Source organism: Populus trichocarpa, chromosome 13 (genome assembly GCF_000002775.5).
Source record: "Populus trichocarpa isolate Nisqually-1 chromosome 13, P.trichocarpa_v4.1, whole genome shotgun sequence".
NCBI lineage: Eukaryota > Viridiplantae > Streptophyta > Magnoliopsida > Malpighiales > Salicaceae > Populus > Populus trichocarpa.
This window is the reverse complement of record NC_037297.2, coordinates 10,547,716-10,569,750: the sequence shown is the minus strand read 5'-3', so window position 1 is coordinate 10,569,750 and position 22,035 is coordinate 10,547,716. Positions and strand designations below refer to the sequence as shown.

The 22,035-nt window shown below is 33.8% G+C and overlaps 3 protein-coding genes and 1 long non-coding RNA gene across 6 annotated transcripts; 1 reads left to right on the top strand and 3 right to left on the bottom strand.

The window, feature by feature from the left end:
* The first annotated feature begins 239 nt into the window (after window positions 1-239).
* On the top strand, window positions 240-4,220 carry LOC18104345 (probable serine/threonine-protein kinase At1g54610). The gene is made up of 7 exons (XM_052446436.1): window positions 240-683; window positions 1,171-1,455; window positions 1,594-1,911; window positions 2,200-2,427; window positions 2,819-2,919; window positions 3,015-3,402; window positions 3,638-4,220. Exons 1-7 carry the CDS (start codon window positions 240-242, stop codon window positions 3,836-3,838), a joined length of 1,965 nt encoding a protein of 654 aa, XP_052302396.1. The 3' UTR covers window positions 3,839-4,220.
* Window positions 306-2,434, bottom strand: LOC127904189 (uncharacterized). The gene is made up of 4 exons (XR_008057101.1): window positions 2,312-2,434; window positions 1,189-2,069; window positions 574-714; window positions 306-441 (listed from the first exon to the last, which is right to left on the bottom strand). It is a non-coding gene; the product is annotated as an uncharacterized LOC127904189 (long non-coding RNA).
* LOC18104346 (uncharacterized) lies at window positions 3,460-10,277 on the bottom strand. Of its 2 annotated transcripts, XR_002977368.2 has the most exons (4): window positions 9,916-10,277; window positions 6,009-6,139; window positions 4,725-5,459; window positions 3,460-3,924 (listed from the first exon to the last, which is right to left on the bottom strand). XR_002977368.2 is itself a non-coding variant. In XM_006376108.3 (3 exons), the coding sequence occupies exons 1-3, from the start codon at window positions 10,130-10,132 to the stop codon at window positions 4,797-4,799; spliced, it is 1,011 nt and encodes a 336-aa protein (XP_006376170.1). In that variant the 5' UTR covers window positions 10,133-10,277; the 3' UTR covers window positions 4,659-4,796. The 2 variants fall into 2 exon arrangements, 1 of the variants encoding a protein (XP_006376170.1); XM_006376108.3 differs by lacking the exon at window positions 3,460-3,924 and having other exon boundaries at window positions 4,659-5,459.
* Window positions 10,278-15,385: 5,108 nt separating this feature from the next.
* LOC18104347 (uncharacterized) lies at window positions 15,386-20,906 on the bottom strand. Of its 2 annotated transcripts, XR_002977297.2 has the most exons (14): window positions 20,750-20,906; window positions 20,531-20,615; window positions 20,384-20,454; window positions 20,094-20,208; window positions 19,927-20,006; window positions 19,504-19,588; window positions 19,333-19,413; window positions 18,166-18,260; window positions 17,936-17,986; window positions 17,363-17,443; window positions 16,369-16,441; window positions 16,198-16,275; window positions 15,920-16,115; window positions 15,386-15,674 (listed from the first exon to the last, which is right to left on the bottom strand). XR_002977297.2 is itself a non-coding variant. In XM_006376109.3 (13 exons), the coding sequence occupies exons 1-13, from the start codon at window positions 20,866-20,868 to the stop codon at window positions 16,077-16,079; spliced, it is 1,053 nt and encodes a 350-aa protein (XP_006376171.1). In that variant the 5' UTR covers window positions 20,869-20,906; the 3' UTR covers window positions 15,778-16,076. The 2 variants fall into 2 exon arrangements, 1 of the variants encoding a protein (XP_006376171.1); XM_006376109.3 differs by lacking the exon at window positions 15,386-15,674 and having other exon boundaries at window positions 15,778-16,115.
* Between the last annotated feature and the right edge of the window lie 1,129 nt (window positions 20,907-22,035).

Sequence of the window (22,035 nt, the reverse complement as noted above, 5' to 3'; positions counted from 1 at the left end):
GATAGAGTGATTGTGTTTCCTAAAAGGGGCACAACGATCTTGGTTTTAAGAGCAACCACAATATTGAGATATTTGTCAATGCTCCATTGATTTGGGAGATTGACAAAAATGGTAAACTTGGGTTCCCAGCATAAATCCAAGGGAACCAATTTAAATATTCATTGCAGCAGAACGGCAAAGGGTGGTGGTGGTGGTTTTGGCATATTTTAAAGTGGTTCTGTTGGGATAGAGGTGAGATCATGGGCTGCATTTGCTCAAAAGGAGCTGCAGAAGAAGATGTAAATAGCAATACGAATGATCAGAAGCAGACAGAGGTGGATAAGTCTTCTGTGCAAATGGTTGCTCCTGCAATATCCAAGAAAGAAGAGATGTTGGTAGATTTTCTTGGCCAAAAAGATGGATCGGTGCGTCTTGTGTCGAAGGCAAATGTTGGGAATGTTCCTGTTTCATTGGAAGAAGGAGAAAAGGAAAGGAAACTTGTTGATGTGAAGAGTAAAGGACATAATAGATCGATAACAATGGATTCAGAGCCCAATGACGACCAACCACGTGTGAGTATGATGATTAGCATACGTCATGGATCTGAAAGGGAAGCATGGCCAGAATGGTTAACAGCAGTTGCTGGAGAAGCCGTCAAAGGGTGGCTGCCTCGACGAGCAGACTCATTTGAGAAGCTAGACAAGGTTCATGCTTGTGAAACTTATTTTCACTTGCCTGTTGAATTAGATAGTTTTACATGTTTTGAAGTTGTGACATGAAAAAACTGTAATCTTGAGCATTTCTTGTTGTTAAGATTTAGCATTTGGATAATATTAATATGCTGCTAATATGTATGAAATAGTCACATGAAAAAAAACTAAAACAAAATAAATTTCATTATAACCAGTTAAAAATGCATGCAGTGAGAAAGATTAAATAAAATGTTAGGATGCTAGAGAAGCACAATCAGTCATTTGTATTAGATTTATAGCAGTCCTGAAGAATCAGACACATTTATGGAGCAGAAATTCTTATTGAAGGAAATATTTACTGAACTAGTCTATCAGTTGCATATGTGCGTGCAAAGTTGATTTCTAGCTACAAACACAAGGGAAATTAGCAAACATGGTCTGGATTGTATCATTTTAAGGCCTTCTTATGTTTTTCTTTTCTAAATGAAATCATGTGCAGATTGGACAAGGAACTTACAGTACTGTATACAAGGCTCGTGACCTTGAAACTGGAAAAATTGTTGCAATGAAGAAGGTGCGGTTTGTCAACATGGATCCGGAAAGTGTCCGCTTCATGGCTAGGGAAATTGTTAATTTGCGTAAACTTGACCATCCAAATGTTATGAAACTTGAAGGAATAGTCACTTCGAGGATGTCAGGGAGCTTGTACCTTGTGTTTGAGTACATGGAGCATGACCTTGCTGGGCTTGCAGCAAATCCTAGCATCAAGTTTACGGAATCTCAGGTACCTATGTTCTTATCTGTTCAATTTTAGGGTTATTCATACTTGGAAATTAGCTTCTTCTGCTACCATGAAAGTGATATAACGTCGTCAACTTGCCATTCATGTCTTGTCTTACAAGGAAATTACCTGTTCTTGCAGATCAAATGCTACGTGCAACAACTTCTACATGGACTTGAGCACTGCCATAAACAAGGTGTCTTGCATCGAGACATCAAGGGCTCAAATCTTCTGATAAACAATGATGGAGTTCTCAAGATTGCAGACTTTGGTCTGGCAACTTTTTATCATCCTGATCAGAGTCAGCCTTTAACAAGTCGCGTAGTAACTCTCTGGTATAGGGCACCGGAGCTTTTGCTAGGTGCTACAGAGTATGGACCTGCTATAGATATGTGGAGTGCTGGCTGCATTCTTGCTGAATTATTCGCTGGCAAGCCTATCATGCCTGGAAGAACAGAGGTAAGCTCATTTTGCATGTACGGCATCTTGCTTGCATCTTAGCCAGCACTGGGCAACAAGCATTACTAATCTTCCATGCTTCGGAATCTTCAAATTCCTTCTAAGCTCTACAGTATTTTTCATATCTCCACGCAAGTTCAAGATGCCCAGTTAAGCACCTACATGAAATAATCAGAAGAAAAGTGTTAGCGTATCATGGATGTTCATTCACAATGCATGACTTTGTAGTATCTACTCCACGTACAGTATTGTATTCGGTCCTAAGAACTATCGTCTTAATGATTACAGGTAGAGCAAATGCATAAGATTTTTAAGCTTTGTGGTTCACCCTCTGAGATCTACTGGCAGAAGACAAAGTTTCCACATGCAACTAGTTTCAAACCTCAGCAATCTTACATACGATGTATTACTGAGACATTCAAACATTTCCCTCCGTCAGCTTTGACTCTTGTTGATAAGCTCCTGTCAATGGAACCACAAGATCGAGGTTCAGCCACTTCAGCTCTTCGAAGTGAGGTAATTATTTCTAATATTTTATTTAATTTTAGACCAAATTCCTGTCAAAAACTTCTTGATATAATCTGCTTAAGGAGTCGTGCACATCAAACCTAAAGCACCAGTGTCATCATATAGCTTCCAGCAGACACTAGTTGACTTGTAAACCATTTTCTGGTGAAAAGCAGCTTACTCTTGGCCACCCAAGTCGAGTTTTCCTGTCTAAATTCTCTGAAACTTTTTTATCCGAATAAAGTATAAACTGAATCATTTGTTATATCTAGTACTAGTTGCTTCCTGAATTTGTCCTTGTTAAATGAAAGTGTAAATGATATAATTAATAGATTACCTTTGACGAGCGTTTAGACCATTGAGTTAGACGGGCTTAATTATTATTGAAATTTTCTCTCAGTTCTTCAGAATAGAGCCCCTCCCTGCTGATCCATCAAGTCTACCAAAATATTCTCCATGCAAGGAACTGGATGCCAAGTTGCGAGATGAGGAAGCCAGAAGGTATGTGACATGTTGAGGGGAAATGTAATCTTTGATAACTTTCATTAGCAATTTCACAAGTAAATTAAATATCCTGTTGACTCTGATATTTTCAGGCAAAGAGCAGAGGCTGTAAAAGGACGAGGACCTGAATCTGTCAGAAGGGGTTCAATAGATACTAAGAAAGCTCCCACTCCGGAATTCACTGCTCAGGCACAGCCAAAAACTGCAAGTTCCAGCTATAAATATTATATCCAGGAGGATGCGGGGACTGGCTTCCGAATTGAGCCTCCTAGAGTATCCAAGCAGAATGGTTTCGAGCACTCTACTTCAATGATTCACCCTTCCGCAGTAGCAGGATTGTCGTTAAATAAAAGTGCAGGTTCTTCAAGAAATAATCCAGAATTGAGGGCACAGAAATCTCACGAGTCTCAATCAGGGGAGATGTCTAGCTCCTCTCTTAAGAAGAATGAAAAGGCTCCTCCGAGCAGAGATTCTTCAATGGTAAAGAATCATCATCCTTCATCTATTTTTCAAAAAAAATTCTATCAAACAGTTGAATGTTAAAATCAAAACTATAAATTCATCCAAGTGCTAAGATGTTTTCACAGTTTTATCTCAATCTTAGCTCCTTCTATTTCTTCATACATAGTTTTTTATCCTTCTTTTCATTACGTTGATTTGTGGTGTTATTGTGTTGTTCTTGATCGTTTAACAAAAATGGAAACTCTGGTTTCAGGGGGGGTATGTTCCCAGGAAAACCAGAATCCATTATTCTGGACCGTTGATGCCTCCTGGGGGGAACATGGAAGAAATACTCAAAGAGCACGATAGACAAATCCAGCAGGCCGTTCGTAAAGCACGTCTTGAAAAGTCGGGGACCAGAGATAACCTTGATGGTTATGGGCAACTACACAACAACAGACGATACAAAGGGTAATTCTCAAAACAATTACTCCGTCGCATCCTCGTGGTGCCTTTCTCCTCACCCTGCAGAACCACCCTCAAGTGGGAAGCTTCTTTGTCCTGCCATCAAGCAAAAGCAGATATAAAATGCACTGTGAGCTTCACTGAGATAGAAATTGTATTTGAATGGGGATTGTGAGACTCCATTTTGACAAGGAAGGAGGGAGGTTCTTGTATTTCTTTGAAAATACATGAAATGGTGAGGACTTCGTTCTGTATAGTAGATAGGAGGGGTGATTAATTAGTAGCTACGGTATTCAGAAGTTGTAAAGCATCTTGCAAGTAACTACTGAAAAGATTGGAACAGATGTACTTTCATTCTCCCTGCTAGTAATTTGGACACTAGCCCGTCAAGATTTCGTGTTGAGATCCATAGAGATGCTTACAGATGATCACTTGCTTAATCTATATGATTGTCAAGCTCATATGGGGACTGGAGTGTGGAGGGCGGCACCTGGCAATTCCAATTTTATTTTAATGAACATAAAGCTCAGTTGTGCTAGGAGTCGACTTGTAGTTTAATGGCTAAATGATGCTTTGTGTTTTTGATTGCCTGTTGACTGTAACAATCCAGGCCTTTCAGAATAAACAAGAAATCCGCATCCAGAAATAGATTAAATTAAAGAAATAAGAAATCCCAGTTGAAAATTGTCCAAAGAAGTCAGTCCTTGTGCCTAGTGCTACTTTCACAAGGATTGATTGCAACAAGGAGACTTGCTTAACTTTTCTTAAGTGATTTTTAAGAGTTCATCGATACATAAAAGAGCCGTTATACCCAGGTTATTACGGGAAAATGAGAGGAGAAAAAAGAGATTCTAATTAATAAAGATGGTAAGTTTATGTACATTTAGCTTCATTACCTTAATTACATATCTGGCTTTAGCTTCTGGAATGGCTTATTGATTTTGGGAACACCGATGGATCATAATTACCTACATATCCTGCTTGGGCTTTCGGCTTAGTTCCGAGTAATGACCACCCATTAGCTGCAAAATCTCCTCCCATAAACTTTCTGATGAACCCCCACAAATCAGATTTGAGCTACATGCAGCCACATACCAATAATCTGATTCAATCTCCTCCCTCAACTGATCTAGCTGCCACCCAGCATAACCGACAAAGAATCTGAAATCCTGAGGCTTCAGCACCCCTTCTCTCACAAGTGCTCCAGCTTCATCCAAACTATTTCCAGCACCAAAACACAGGCCAGGGATCACCTCTTCGAACTCTTTAATCTTCTTCTCCCGACTTTTTAATAAAAACATGCTTGCATCAAGAGGTCCACCAAAATTAAGAGAACAATCAGCAAAAGTGGTTTCTAATTCCATATTTGTGGGCTTCATGTGCCTAATCTTTTTGTTCAGTGGACGGTTAACGACAACTCCAAATGGTCCCTCTTGTGGATGTCTGGTTCCAGATCTGAGGAGGAGAACAACGGTTCTTTCAAAAGTGCGAACTCCATCAAGTTTTTCTGTAGCAACAAGGACACAACCAGTCTCAGGTACAGGAATAGGGTGGGCCCATTTCAGGCTAAGGGGTTTCGACTCTTGGGGTGTCCCAGTTTGGCTGTGAGCATCAGATTCTGCCTTCTCTGCCTGTGAAAACATTTCAAGTGCAAATTTTGAAGTAAAAAGAACAAGCAAACTTGACGATAAGCTCTAGGGAAATTTTGTTGACCTAATTACACCAGATGTCATAACTCATAACCTCTAGGGAAATTTGGGGTCATTCATTTGGTCATGGAAACAGTGTAGGAACATACAAAAAACAATCAAATGCTTCAAATTTTAATTAATCTATTTCCCCTTTTTCTGATGGACCAGGCCATTATCTGAGAAGTGAGAACCCAGCAGGAGCTAGAAAATCAAGTTCTTCCACAAAATCATGAAATAGATTTATTTTTCCTTACATGGAGCAGCTCATTCATGGACAAACTAGACAGGGTAGAATCAAATGGGAATTAATGCTGCTATGCTGGACCATCTAAAGATCTAGTGTGACAGCAAATGAAAGTTTATATTGTCTAAAAATAAAGGGTCAAACGGTGAGCCATAACATGAAAGTTAAAGTCATCTTCTAGAGCTTCATAATTATAACATTCAAAACAAAACAGATATACAGCCCAATAAGTAAAGAAAGTTCACCTGCTCCTGAGCAAATAAATTTGCTCTAAACTCTCTCCAGTCCAAGTTTACCCTGTGAGACTTTTGGGAAGCATAGTCGTTGGATTTGTTCCCATCAGGAGGGTTACTTCCTTTTGAGCCATCTCCATTTCCTGTACACATACCATGCAAAATTAAATTAATTTGCAACTTTAGCAGGCAAAAAATCAAGAGTTAATTATATAACTTAGTTCCCGTATTACAGCAAAACTAATTAATTAGTCATCATGATTTCAGAAACTATATATTTAATCCTTATGTTTTTAAATCCATTTATAACTCCATCCTTTTCGTCTATTTCATGTCTTTGTTCAATTTATAATTATTTATTATTTTGGGAAATAGAAAGAGGAAAAGAAATGTAGATAGGATGGAAAGATAGGTGAGAAAAAAAGGGCATTTTTTGGAATAAAAATACTACTAAATTAAAGATGGTTACCTGAAGTCAAAGGACTATTTAATTGTTTTTGATAAACTTCAGGGTTTAATTAATGTATTTTCATAAACTACAAAACTAAGTTATAATTAACTCAAAATTCAATATACTATCTTTCCTTCAACATCAAGGCATCACATTCTGGCTGTGTTCATTTAATCATAACGAAAACAATAGTATAACTTTCAAAAAGACCAAATCTGTCATTATGCGTGCTGATTCTCAGCCAGAATGAAATAAAGGGTGTACTTGAAAGGGTACAAAAAACAGACAAATGTACTCAGAATTTTAAACATGCAGTGTATAAATATCCTTTAATTAGCCCCTACATATTTCTCCCAAAACAAGGAAAAGAATAAAATAACAAACCAAATCAATGAATCTATCCCCTTGGTAACAGATGCAACCAAGTCCCTAAAGAAAAAATGTATTCCAATAATCTGCATGCATATTATAGTATTATCCACTTCTAGAACTACTGGAACAAACTCATTGAGCATGGCTAATGAAAGCAGGTAACATCAGTAATGATGGTGTATTAGTGAAAGATTTATAATGAAAATGATTATTACCACTCTTTCTTTTCTTTTTCTCTTATTGTTTTATTTAGGGGAAAATGTAATTCTCTAATGATGGTTCAAAATGACTGGTTCAACATGGCACATGACCTCAACAAACATGATAATTAAACTATAGCACTGAAAAAATATAAAATGAGAAGGAAGCAATAGTGATAAATCACTACATCATTAGAGGAAGCAAACATAATTCCACGGTGGCAAATTCAACATGGCACATGACCTCAACAAACATGATAATTAAACTATAGCACTGAAAAAATATAAAATGAGAAGGAAGCAATAGTGATAAATCACTACATCATTAGAGGAAGCAAACATAATTCCACGGTGGCATACATACAATTGGATGAACTAAATAATTCCACGGTGGCATACATACAATTCGATGAACTAAATAAGCAGGGAAGTTTCTATCAAAGACTTACAACAATTGGGAAATCTGGCAGAAAAGCACACACGCAACCATCTCTTAGTGGTGATGAGTAAGCTGTATTAAACAGTAACTGCTTGCATCATTGAGAGACACCATTAATTTGGTAAAACCCAGATTCTTTTACCACAAATGATTAGCAGCAATTTATTTGGTTGTCAAAACTGAAAAGTATGTGATATGGGACTCAAAGAGCTCATAGAATTAGCAGCCAGGTCCTTCAGAGCTAAGATCAATTAAAAACTCTATAAAAATATGTTTGCAAGCAATCAAATTTCAGATAGAATTGTCACTTCTTGAAACCTTCAACAATTTCCCTTAAAAACCCCAATCATTGAATCCCATCAATTAGCCTAATACAGACAAGAAAAATCCCAATGATACTGTTCATAATACAGAACCTATAACAGCCATAAACCTTGAACCTACTCCTGTAATTGATACCAGAATTTTTACCTCTTTTACAAGGAAAACCTGATTCCACTTACAAGTATGGGTGTTTCCACAAATAATCACATAACCTTACTAACGTATCCTCATAGATGCCACCTCCACCTTGCTGTGGTCTTGCTAGTTTCTTATGTAATCATTTTTTGTGTTTCCACCATATTGATTCATTTAGCGATGAAAGTGAATAAATTGAAGTAAAAGGGTGAATATAGAGATTTTCTTACATAGAATCGAACTAGCAATCACTTGGATCGCCCAAAACATATGATTAAAGCAAATCAATATTTTATGTACCCTAAATTGTGAAAATAATAAAAATTCATACCTTAACTTAGTTCACAATATTTATATATAAGGGAATAGGATCCACTGATTTGAGATATTTTGAGATATCCAGGTCATTGCTAGGACAGTACCATAAAAGTAACTCTCGTGAATATGAGGTGTGGTACAGCAAAAATAACATGGATTGAAGTGGTAAAAAATAATTTAGGACCAAAGTAGCTCACAATGTGGTGGCCCCAAATATAATTGAATGGAGGAAAATAATCCATGTTGCTGCTCTCAAGATTTATTCTGGAATTATGTTATTTTTCTAGCAAAACCTTCTTATAGACTCTCCTATATTCTTGATGAGGCACGTGATAAATATATTGAAGATTGCAAGATGTTAGTTCATGAGAATGTAGGGAGTCTGCTGGGAGAGTTTGTAATGAAAAAATTAACACTACTAAATTTCTATTAATATTCAAATATCTAACTTTAACCTTTCAAAATCCCTTTGAGTCGAGTCTTGCATGACTCTTGTATATGATGAATTGAAGTATTTTATACAGGTCAATTTATCACACAAAAGTTTTTTTCATCCATTCTACCAAACTCCACAATCAGAATATATTTTAAAAATATTATTTTCAGCCATCCTAGAGAATGAGGGAGATGGAGTTGATAAGGCTGTAGAGGGGAGATCTTAGGGATCTTGAAAGGACCGGTGTCTTCGAAAGATATCATATATGCTCTAGCCCAACCAATTTTCCATTTTATTCTTTCCATTTATTAAAGTTACAATTTATTTCACATCAGGCAGCTACAACAAAGCCAAACTTCAATAATAATTTTATCAATCAATGCACTGGTTGACTAAATAAACTCTGAGCAAAACTTAACAATTCACTTATCAAAAATCCTAAAGCTACAACCTTTATCTCTAACAAAAGATGCAGCATTGCTGATCTCAATAACCATAATAATCCTTCAAGAAAATCAGCCGCCTACAACTTAACCACATAAAGAGTTATAGTGTGTTTGGTATTGTGGTGCAGAGTGTTTTTCTGCTTGAAAATGCATCAAAATTATTATTTTTTTTTTTAATATCAGCACATCAAAATTATTGGAAAACACTAAAAAAACATCGATTTGATATTTTTCATGTCAAACACACTTTTGAAACGCACCTAAGCGCAATTTCAACCACAAAAACAAACAGCCTAAGTCAGCTACCCAATTACGTCAAGCAAACTAGAGCATGTGTCTGTCCAAATCAACCGAAACTTTAAATCACACAAACTAGAGGAACTGGGTTTTCCATGACATTTTTACCTACAGATTTATGATTTCAACATATCCACTTACAATTCCATTATCCCTCGCAGTAATTTTTATAATTTCACCAAAAATTTGCCATCCTCAGAAAGTCAACCAAATCCAAACGGGTCACTTCTCTTCGGATTCACTCTTTCCAATCCCTTCAAATTTCTCTAATTGCATAAAAAAAACAAAAATAAGAAGAAGAAAATTATACTAAATAAAGTCCATTTCTTTTCATCAATTCAATCTCAATCTCTTTTTTATTCAATACAAATATCAAATCACATAGTATCATCAAAACCACACCAAAAATGATAAACACAAATCAAACCAATAATTCAACCCTAAATTTCAATATGAATAAAAACCTTAATATCAAAAACAAAATAAAACAAAAAAACGCACCAGAAGGAGAAGAGGAATTGGAGTTATCATTACTATTCTTCTTAGCCATAGCTTTAACTCCCAAAGAATGATACCCGGAAGAAGAAATTTTATGCTTCAAAACCCTAAATTTCCCAAAATTGGAGGAAACAAATGATTTCTCTGGAATTGAATGATTTCTCAAACAAAAAGGGCTTCCAGTTGTATTCTTTACATGGACTGCCCACAGATCCATCATTCTATTCCAACGGATACAGAAATAGAAATTGATTTTTCCCGGAAAATAGAATTGAGTGAGAGGAAGTGTGTGTGTTTTATTTTCTCTTGAAAAATGGGCTGCTTTATTATACGTTTTAAACGATGATGGCGTGTGAGAGAAGAAGATTGGTGGCTAACGGATATAATAAATAACTAGATTGATTTCACATGCTTTGCCTTCTTTACCGTTAAAAAAGCTAATGTCAAAGTGTTGTTATTATATTTTAAAAATTAAAAAAAAATCAACGATTCAATATAATAAAATAAAACTAAAAAAATAATGATCATTAAATTTTATAAATCAAAATATAAAATAATAAAATTTAAAAAAAATCATAAAAATATATTAAAAAAAACACTAGTAAAACCAAGTAAAGTCATTAAAACCCAAGACTAGTATCATGTCAAACCTTAAATACCAAAAAATATTGAATTGAAAGATAAAATAAAAAAAAATCAAATTCATAAAAGATTCCAAACATAAAAAAACAAAGAAAATTAATTTCCAACGAACTCAATAAGGATAGATGAAATTTTTAAAAATAATTTAAAATAACTAAAGCGAACTCAGTATAACTTTCAAAATTTATGACACAGTTCATGAGACCAGATTACAAAGTAAGAGGCTAAAGGAAAATAATGTAAAATTATAAACCAACCAAAATAATTAGAGATAAACATGAAAAAAAAACAAATTAAAAAACGATTTGAAAAATGTAGATTTGAAAAGAAAGAGAACCAAATTTGACATAAAAAAACAAATCATAAAGGATGAAATTGAAAAACAATTTCAATTAAGAAAAGGATAAGATCAACTAAAAATAACAATTAAAAAATGAGAATCATATTTGATTTAAAAATAAAATGTTAAGGGATGAAATCCAAAAATAAATTAATTCAAAAAATGATTCATGATGAAAAACATCATAATTAAAAAAAAAAAAGGACCAAATCTAATATAAAAACAAAGTGTAAGGGATGCAATTGAAAAAAAAATTAACTTAATATATGATCCAAGACCAAATACATTGCAATTTAAAGAATGAGGACCAAATCTGATATAAAAATAAAGTATCAAGAGATGGAATTGAAAAAACAAATTAACTCAATAACTTATTCCAGACCAAACACGTTGCAATTAAAAGAATGAAAACTTAATTTAACTTAACAAACAAATAGCTAAACTTTTTTGTTTTTTTTTTTTTTTTTTTTTTTTGCAATAGTCAACATGTTTTTTCTAGGTAGAGAGAGGGAAAAGAGGAAAGAAAAGAAAAACTCTTTGTCGACGCCCCTCCGCGCACCGCCAACAAACACGCACCTCACCACCGTGACAGGGGTGGTGAGGCGCCTCGAATGCCGCCCCGGACAACGGCATTCGACGTTGTGTGGGCGCCGCACGCGCCACCAGAAGCACCCGGGCGGCGCTAGCAGCTTTTTAAATTTAAAATTAATTTATATATTAAAATATCAAATCACCCCTAACCCTACATGAGAATTACAAAAAAAGAAAAAACCATAGCAAAAAACCTAAAATGACCTTGCATCCATAGTAAAAGGAGTTTATTATTTAGGGACATTTAAGTAATTAACATGCATAAAAAATAGAAAAAAACCTGAAAAGCCCCTGAACCAAAGGGAATTTTTTTAAGGGTTATTTGGTAATTACACTGTAGAAAAAACATAAAATTGCTAATTAACACCCTTCTTTAACATAATTATTGATAAGTCTCGTGGAAAAAACTCATATACCCCTATAGCTAACTTTGCCCACTAAGGGCAAAATCAACCTCTCACTATGGATTCGCATAGTGAAAGGTTGATGCTTTTTAATTGTAGTTAAATTAATTATATAACTCCTTTGTGAAAATATGCTAACTTCTTAATTAAGTTTCATATAAATATCTAAATTTTAAACTCTTACAATTGTACTACCCTACTTGTTATTGTGTTTTACTTTGGTCTTCACTTTTTTTATGTGTTGTTATATTGGGATGTAAATTATATGAACTCTTAAACCCGCAATAAAGAAACATTGACCCAAAAATTATCTTAATCAAAGAAACAAAGATATTGGAAAGAACTTGGATCCATTAATTATATGAACCAAGAACCTTAAGTATAGGAAGAACACTACAAAGTTAATTATACTTTGATAAGTTAATTGTTCTTTGATAAGCAAACATATAAATTCAATTCAAATAACAGGGCTACCAAAATTTACAGCATACAAACACTTAAATAGTCTTATCAAATAACTCTAATAAACCCCCTTTGAATTATATATCAAATGCCCAAAAGAAAACCCAACTAAAACTAAAATCTAAAATACTTAATAAACCCTAAACAATGACTAATGAGTTTTCATGAACCCAATTTAAAAAATAAAACCCAAATTAAAACTAAACAAGTCCAAAATTAATGATAAAAAATAAAAAGAGCACAAAACCCAATTAATAACTTAGTTTAGCATGAATCAACTTAAATAGCCTATAACAAATGTTTTCCTTGCTTAAGAACCCCTTATAGCCGAAATCAATATCTTAGAAGGTCTAAGATTGTTGTTGTTGCCCTTGATCATATAACACCTTATCATAATATTTCTTAATAGAGAATTAAACTAAAACTTGTTTTATCACGATGCCTAAGATTCCCAAAATCATCCCTATAGCTGAATTGACCACCATGTTAAAAGCCATCATCCCTTTGGTTTTTAGGTTGTTGAAACTTATCTCCATGGTTTATTGATGCATTATCATAGTTCTCATCCCTCCCATCAACGCCCTCAACAAAAATTGGATTAGGATGTCTTTTGTGCATCTTATCTGCCCTACCTTGCAAACTAGCAATTATGGCCTCTTACCTCTACATTTGGTTGCACCTCACCAAACATCAAAGTCATCCTCTCTAATTGTTATTGTAGGGCTTAAAACCTAAAATCTTGATTGTACTTCCCTCTTAGTGGTGATGCTTCATTAAAACACATGTTGTAATCTAAAAACATTCATGTTAGTGGTAACAAAATTATATCCTTACTCACTCCCTCACGTGTTTTCACTTCTCTTGTGTTTCACTTAAAAGGCTTTTAATAAGATAAAACACGATGGGAATAAGAAATCTGACCCAAATTCAATATTGAACTCTATACACCCAAACTGACAGAGCTATAAATTTGGAAATAAAAAACCTAAAGAATTGAACCAATGAACTATGTAAGAAATTGATTTATGAACCAAAAACTTGAACCTTGTAATTTCTTGACAGAACTTGATTTGTAATAGCCTTGTTGTGTTTTGTGATTTTGCTTCTTATTTTTTACCTAAATAGACAATTATGGATAGAATATAAACTTTTTTTTTATTTAAGATCCTAAAACACTAATCTAGACAGTAAAGAACATGAGAAAACAAAAGAATTCAGATGTGAAATGAAACCTAAACAATAAAAAGTTAAAAGGATAGATAACACTCATTTTTAAAGCGAAGCTCTGATACAAACCCGAAAAGTAAAGAGTCTTGAACCCACAATGAAGCAAATGACAAACTCGAAAAGCTAAAAATTGGATTGCAAAAAGAACCTTGACCCAAAGATTACCTAAATCAGATAACCAAAGATATTGAAATGAACTTGGACCCATTGATTATATGAACCAAAAACCTCAAGTATAGAAAGAATGTCACAAAGTTAGTTATACTTTGATAAGTTTGATTGTTCTTTTATAACTAAAGAGATAGATGTTATTCTAAAAAAAAACACATTAATCTGATTCAAATAACAAGGTTGTTAAAATTTAAAACACACATACTTGTAAATAATCTCATCAAATAACTCTAATAAACCCCCCCTTTAAATCATAAACCAATGGGAAAAAACAAAACCTAACTAAAACTAAAATTCAAAATACTTAATGTACCCTAAATAATAACTAATGGGCTGCCATAAACCCAATTTAAAAAATAAAACCCAAACTAAGAGGACTAATAATTAAAACCCATAATGGACTCAAGATAAAGCCTAAACATACCTCACGTTGCTGCCATTATGCAACCCTAATAAACCTTGAACCAAACCGAACCTAGGCTGACTTGATTGGGTTGAGAGCATCATCAACTTGGTTGGGCCGAATAGAGCTTCAATATGGATTGTATCAATAAACAAAGAGGTTGCTAGTCATTGTTACATTGATGATCGTCACTTGTTTGAGTTTTTTGTGTAAATCATATATGAGAAGTCTTATAGATCATATTATTTTACAAGCCTGTGTTGCACTGCTGGTTAAATAAAAAAAAATTGAACATAACAAAAAAATTCCAGGTTATAGAAAATTATTTGAAATTGTTATTAAATTCACCAAGTGGGTAAAACTTGAAACCTCTCAATCCAACTCCTAACCTAACTCGGGTTTAAAGTTAAATTGTGTAGAAGTTGTTCTGACGTGACCCAGTTATCTTAGTCAGTCCAAAGGCAGCCCAGTCGACTTATAAAGAAAATCTAGGGATGAAATTTTAAAAAAAATAAAATTAATAGGAAAAAAACCTTTCAACTAGATTCCTCACCTAGCCCAAGTTAAAAACTAAACCATGTAAGAGTTTGTCTCGACGTGATCCAGTCAACTTGGTCAATCCAAAAATAACCTAGAAAAATATTTAAAAAATCTAAAGATTAAACTCAGAAGAAAAATAACAAAATTGAAAAAGAAATGGGGAAGTAGGAAAAAAAATAAAGGACTGAATTGAAAAGAAAAATTAGAAGTGAAGCTGGACAAACAATCCCAATTTATTTAGTAAAGAAGGTAATGGTTTTATGATTTGTGTACATAATTTAAATGTTGATTGTTTATGAATTCATAACGGAAGTGGTTCGTAAAGTCTAAAGAGGAAAAAGATACTTGAGAGTATGATTACGATTATTTTTTAAAGTATTTTTCATTTAGAAGTGCATTAAAATCATATAATTTTTAAAATTTATTTTTGATATTAGCACATCAAAACAATCTAAAAACATAAAAAAAAAATTAATTTTTAACCAAAAAGAATAAATTTTAACAATTCTTCATTCGAGCAGCACTCTCAATATGGGCGAAGTACTAATTTATTATTAATCAAACTCTAATTAAGAAAAGCAATCATAGTTGATTCCTTCTTTAATGGCAATATTTATTTATCAAAAACCTAATTTCAAATGTCATTAGGAAACTTATAGGATTATCACATCTTTCCTTTGGATGCCCTCGCCATCGACTTAACTGTCTTAATATTTTGGCAAAATTGAGTGATTTGTAATCAACACTGAGGATAAAATCAAAACAGAAATAAAAGACAGCACAACTGTAAGAGACAAAAGGCAGTGAAAATGAAGTTCAGAAAGGAGAATATGCTTCCTCTTAGGCGAATTATTAAATACAAATATCGGCGTAAGCTAGCCTGTTCTGGTTGTATGTGGAAACCCGTGCGCTTCCGGTTAAGTTAACGCTCTCTGGTCTTTGGACTGTCGACATCAGACGGGTCCCAGCATATTTTTCACTCCTAAAGGAACATATGAAAAAATAACTTCTTAATAATTAGTTACACTAGGTCTAAGAATTATTTTTTAAAAATTATTTTTTAATTGATTACATGAACTGGGATGTTTATTTGAAACTGTAATAACTTTGTAATAATTTTATAGAAAGTAAATTGAATAACAAATTCAAAATCTAATAAATATTAAAATTTAAAATTTAAAAAAAATTGGCAAAAATGAAAGAAAAAAAGCTGGAAAAAAAAATCACCTCCTTCGCTGAACAATGAACCCAACTCTTCTAAATGTATGAGGTAATTCAAACTGGGCACATTTACTAAAGTTTTTTTCAATTCATGCATGATGCATATCCATCTCAAGGTAAAAACATTTCCGTCAACTTCTTTTGTCCATCGCAGGCCACTGATTCATTGTTGTGGTTGTGATGGTCGGTGGAGACCAGGTATCTGCAAAACATGTATTTCAAATGTTTAATGCCTATTCTGGGAAGTTTAGATCATAGGATGATGAAAGAACATTGATGCAAACCTCGACCCCATGAGGACCTATCCGGTTACGGGATATAAAATTAACTACCAGTGTCGCAAATTCATCGGGTGTGTCTTCCTGCAACAATTTGGGATACACCACTTGTAATATTTGCAGAAGGAAGAGAAGGCAGATAAAATGACATGTGAATGTAAAGTAGCAGATGCAGACCTGTATAGCATGTCCAGTGTGTCTGACAACTACCATTTGGAACTTGCCTTGCATTTGCCCAATTGTAAGAGATCTGGTGCACAATTTAATGAGATACAGCAAATGCTTATCGATATTACAAGAGAATCTCAACAATTTAATGCAATGAATCACAAGGATGAATACCATACAATCCTAATCTATCTCTAGTCAATTCACAAGCAGTTAGGAAACGAGATGAATCAATAAATAGCAACTGCTGTTCAAGTAGAAATTAACGTTCTTGACAATTAAAAGAAAGCTGTCTTCCGTCACTCATTAGACCCTTCTCTGCTAAAGAAAACTTAACAAGCAACTATAGGGTTGAAAAACCAAGGCTCAATAACTTCTGATCTTTTCCTCTTGCAGCACCTCTCCTTGTCATAACTCTATGCATCATGCAGTTCACATCCATTGAATTCAGGGTTCCTAAAGGCATGATTAACTATTTTCCCAGCAGATGATCCCTTCAGGAGTCAAAATCTGTTAACACAAGGGGAGTCGCCACAGAAGGATTCTAATTTAAACATGTTATTTAATTCTCTCCAACTGTGCCCGAATACACTGAATTTCCACTAGGACTGACTGTAACTCATATCACCATCTTTTGAATACTTCCACAATTTGGAAGTCAATTGACAGTAGAGAGCTGCATTTATTATAGGCATTCCATGCGACAACAAAATTTCATTACTCATTTCAAACTGCAAGTATGAACAGAAAACATCTTGAAATATATTACAGTTGCATCACAGAAGGCATTACTTCTAAGGATGGAGTTAGTTTAAATTATGAGTATAGATACTCCTTTGACCCCCAAAAAGCAACACAAAGACAGGCCAAGAACAGTTTATCACATTAACTGAATGATAAAAAGTAAATATCCTTATCATTGTTCTCTATGCCCACGATATCATGTTTAGTAACATTATTAAAACCCTGCTATAGATTATTTGAGGCAAGCTTTGGATTAAACCTGTCCAGTCTGTCTGTTCCTGCTAAAAGCAAGAGCTTGGGAACGGGACATGATAGAAATTTATCTGAAAGGCCTTCATACCTGCAATATATGCATAGTAACCAATCATTTTTATATTTGAAGAAGATGTACATCAAGCCATATCCTTTATAGTTGTGCTTATGTGGGAACTACATTATGACCACATCTGGAAAGGAAGAAAAAATATATAAAAATAATATAATAAACATCAGATATTGGGTGTGTTTGAGCATGTGCGTGTGCAGGAGTCAGGTGTCTGTAAATCACAAATCTTATGAGCTAGTATTGTGTTATCAACTCAGCAGAGTCAGGTGTCTGTAAATCACAAATCTTATGAGCTAGTATTGTGTTATCAACTCAGCAACGGAATTCTATGGGATAAAGATATCAAATGAGAAAAATTACATCCAAGCACATGGCATTCAAATATTTACCTAAGACGTACATGGTGAAGGCTTTGGTTTCATTTACATATGTTCGAACTTTTGTACAAAATTCACATTACAATACCATTTATTTATACGTGAATCTCAATTACAAGTTAAATCATACCAGCCTCTCCAATATTGTTCTGTTTCCTCCAAGCAGGTTCTATAAACATAACTGCAGCACAAAATCATTAATTAGTCAGTCAATTCAGAAAAGAGTGCCAAGCAATTTTGACGTTAAAAACAGCAACTGCTAGCATACAGTTTACAAGATATGAAAGATTATAAGAATTATACAAATTCTTGAAGGATTACACATTGTCCTTATATTTACATAAAAGTGGAAGTACTCACCAGTTCTTTGCATCGTTGTATTTTAATGTGGTAGGCACAGATACCCGAGCAGAATCGATGTTTCTTAATGAACCTCCCTTGACACTCCATTCTATCTGTACAGAGCATTCCTTTCCAGTTAATTAACACTTCAAAGCACCACAATAAGCATAAGCTTCACATGAAATTATCAACCTAAAAGTGTCAACTTAGTGTAGCATAAGAAACAATCATGCTAAAAATGCACAAAGGCACCAAATAAATTTAAAGTCGCCATCCTCTGTAAAAACAAAACAAAACAGTTTTTCAATATGATGGTCTATTACCTTTAGAGCACAAAGAAAAACCAAAATGTTGAATGAGCAAATGTTCCAATTATAATCAAGCAAAAGAGTAAGTGCAAACCCACACAAAATCTCATCACTTGACTAAGGCACCATAATTATAAGTCACTGACCAGCAGGGCCACAAGAAGATTACAAGGCCAAGTGTGATTTTAGTATTTTGATGTTTAGAAAATTCTAGGAAAAGAATTTGGATCATATATTTTATGTGTTAAAGAGAAATCCAAGAGCAGGCTTTTCTGGTCTCGCTCTAGCCTGTAAACAAGATATTTCAATTTATAACAAGCTTTAAAACTAATTTTGCGGTTCAAGCACAAGGTCTGGGTTTTTTTTTCAGGATCTTCACAATTTGCTTCTGTTTCTTTGTCTATTTTCTAGAAGTCCCGGGAGGCATGGATTGCAAAAGGAAAAGACGAATTCTTCTAGTGCTTGTAAGAACATGAACGTTGAAACCTTTAACTAGCGAAGTAAATCCCAACCTAACAGGCTTAATCCTAATAGAAAATCAATATGTTCGATCTTCTCCATCATCAACTTCATATAATCTCAAAAACCCTAGCTTTTGTTCGTGTCACTGATCAATAAGTTAAAACTAGAAAACAGTCATGAGCATCAGACAAGGATAAGCCACTACCACGCCAAAATAACAAATTTCATCATCTAAAAAGAGGAGAATTATGGAGTAAGAAGTTGATGAAAAAAACTGCTTTTTCTTAATCTTCCATCTCTTTATAGCCTAAAGTCCTTTAACTACTAAATCTTTCAAGGTACATGTTCAAAGAATCATGCTGTGCAGGGAATGAGCAGATGGGAATGATTGGGAGTCTGAAGGAATTTCAAATACCGCTTTTTCCAAACTAGAAAAATGCTGCATTCTACTTGATAAGAGTTTCTGCATGTGAATCAATGAAGCCATAGCTGTTCCCTGAAATATTATGACAGTGTTCAAATAAAAGTTACAAAAGACCATCACAAAAAGAAAAAAATTGACAAGGCTATTACAGAGAAAGCAAACCTCCACGACATCCACAACAACCAGCCCAGCCAAGCTTGGTAACGCTCTTTTAGCAGCAACATGCACAGCAACTGATCCCCCCATGCTGTGTGGAAAAGAGTTAATACTTAGTAGAAAAACATGAAAAGCAGCGTCAAGGTGTTTCCTTTGCCTCTTATTAATGGATTGGAAAAGAATGTGCAGACCATATCTTTGGCAATTATCAGAGTAATGGCTCAACTATGAATTTGTCAAAGTTAAAAATCACTAAGGCTTCCATTCCAGAAGTTGAGGACAGGCAACAAAGATAAGATTGACCGTTGGTTAGTGATTGTGGAGACAGTAGCACCTTTTTTATATTTTCTTCACTACCAGTTATGCAGTACCCTAATAACTATGTAATATGATTTAATTCAAGCAAATTACTAGCAGAAAGAGCACAACCTGTGGCCAACAAGCACAATTGCTGGAGGAGAATCTCCATACATTGCCTTCACTACAGCGAAAAAATCATTACACATAGCCTGCATAAAACCCAGCAAATTGCTTACATGACCCTGTTGGAAACTATCACTTTCACTTAAATTGAATACTAAGAAAATTATCAATACCTCAACAGAAAGGTCGAGCTCATTTTCAGTCGAAGTCTTTCCATGTCCTCTCAAGTCCATAGCAACTACCCGAGCTTTCTCCTTAATTTTACTCGCTGAGAGCGCAAATGAAAGCCTAGCCAAACAAATCACACAATTTATCTTCATCAGGAACCCAATTGTAACATCTTTTAAAAACTAAAAGAAATCTATAATTCAATTATCCAAACATTTTAAACTAACATTTTTAAGCAAAAATCGAAGCTCATGCTGAAGGTATTGCTTACAGGAAAAAAAAAAAAAAAACATACCCAGAATAACCACCTCCATGTAAACAAAAAACAACAGGTCCCTCTGTCCCTGCCATGTATACATGAAATACCTATACATTGATAAACAGCATTAGAAGATTTTAAGAGGGGAAAAAAAGTAGCTATCAAAGACAAAACAAAACTAACATCATTGGAGTCAGGAATGCAGACATCTTCCTCCTTGTCAAACAATCCTGTCCACTCCAATGGAGCGTACTTTTGTAAACAACTCCTGCAAACAATTACAATCAATTTTGTTTTCGATAAATACATTGTAACGTTAATTACTTAATAGCTTCAAAATTAATTTATACAATTTTTTTTTTAAGAAAGAAATTGGGCGAGCGAGTGAGTGAAGAGACTGACTGAGTAGCAGGGCGAGTTGGAAGGGAAGCAAAAGCAGAGAATGATGGTGGCTTTTGATTTTGTTGATGTTGTTGTTGTTCATCATCTTCAGGTAGTGAAGTGAGATTTGACGATTGCATTCTCTTTCTTCCTTTCTTTCAATTCTATTTTTCCACAAACTTATAATTTTATTTTTTTTCAAATTATAACAGTAAACTTAAAATTTAAAGCAATAACATCATTTTAAAAAAATTGCTGAAATATTATAGTTTGATTTTATGTATTTTTTAAAACACGACATGTATTAAATATTATTTTTTAAAAACATAATAATTATATATTATTATTTTTAAAACATGATAACTTAAGAAATTGTATTTCACAAGTGTTATATTAATTAAAATTTAAATAAATCGAATACAAGCATTGTCTATTTTTCATGGAAAAAACCATTGCCACCCTCACTTCTCTCCAAAAACAAATCATTAAACACTTAGATTTTACCCTTAAATCAATAAAAAAAAAATCAAATACATCCTAGTTTCTAAATATTATTTGATGTTTTTGCGTTAAAAATCAATTATTCTTTTTGCTACCACCACCGTTGACCCAACCATTCTTGTAGTTCTATAAGTAAGGTAAACATACTATGTTACTATTAATTTGTATTTGGTTTAGTTGAAATCAAATAATTGTTTAGGTTGAATTTAGAGTTTATGGTAAATTTAGGATTTGTTGAATCAATGCTAAATCAGTTAAATATACATTCAATTAGAGTTTATTTGATATAGTTGAATTAATAATAAATTAATTATTTCAATTAAATATGTGTTGTGTTTGATATAGGTTAAGTTGTCAAATTAGAGATTTTGTATATATTGTTGGAATTGGCTAATAATATAGTTAAATACACACACAGTTCATGCAATAGAGCATAAATGTGGTTGAATTATGATGAATTACATGTTTCATTGAATTGTTGATAAGTTGATGAATTTAGTGACAATGAAAATGATGTTGATAATGATGTTGAAATGAAATTATTCCTCATGTTCTTGAATTTGAAGATGCTTCTAGATTTAGTTTTGTTGTTTCATATGATTGATCATTTTGTCACAGACATATGCCAAGAGGGTCTGATTTGAAAGTTGATCACATATTAAGTAGTAAAAATCAATTGATTAATGTCATTAAACAATGACACATTGCACACTCAGTTAATTATCAAGTCCAACAATCAAACTCAATATTTGTTCAATTACAATGCATGCAAGCACCAAAATATAAACGGTATTTGCGTAGGGGAT

Coding starts and splice junctions, on each gene's coding strand:
- LOC18104346 (XM_006376108.3), bottom strand. CDS start 10,132: ATGATGGATCTGTGGGCAGTCCATGTAAAGAATACAACTGGAAGCCCT. Junction 6,140..9,915: donor CAATTCCTCTTCTCCTTCTG/GTGCGTTTTTTT, acceptor GTATGTGTACAG/GAAATGGAGATGGCTCAAAA. Junction 5,460..6,008: donor ATTTATTTGCTCAGGAGCAG/GTGAACTTTCTT, acceptor ATGTTTTCACAG/GCAGAGAAGGCAGAATCTGA.
- LOC18104345 (XM_052446436.1), top strand. CDS start 240: ATGGGCTGCATTTGCTCAAAAGGAGCTGCAGAAGAAGATGTAAATAGC. Junction 1,912..2,199: donor TCATGCCTGGAAGAACAGAG/GTAAGCTCATTT, acceptor TAATGATTACAG/GTAGAGCAAATGCATAAGAT. Junction 2,428..2,818: donor CTTCAGCTCTTCGAAGTGAG/GTAATTATTTCT, acceptor ATTTTCTCTCAG/TTCTTCAGAATAGAGCCCCT.
- LOC18104347 (XM_006376109.3), bottom strand. CDS start 20,868: ATGCAATCGTCAAATCTCACTTCACTACCTGAAGATGATGAACAACAA. Junction 19,414..19,503: donor TTGTTGTGGATGTCGTGGAG/GTTTGCTTTCTC, acceptor ATAATATTTCAG/GGAACAGCTATGGCTTCATT. Junction 16,276..16,368: donor ACACTGGACATGCTATACAG/GTCTGCATCTGC, acceptor AAATTGTTGCAG/GAAGACACACCCGATGAATT.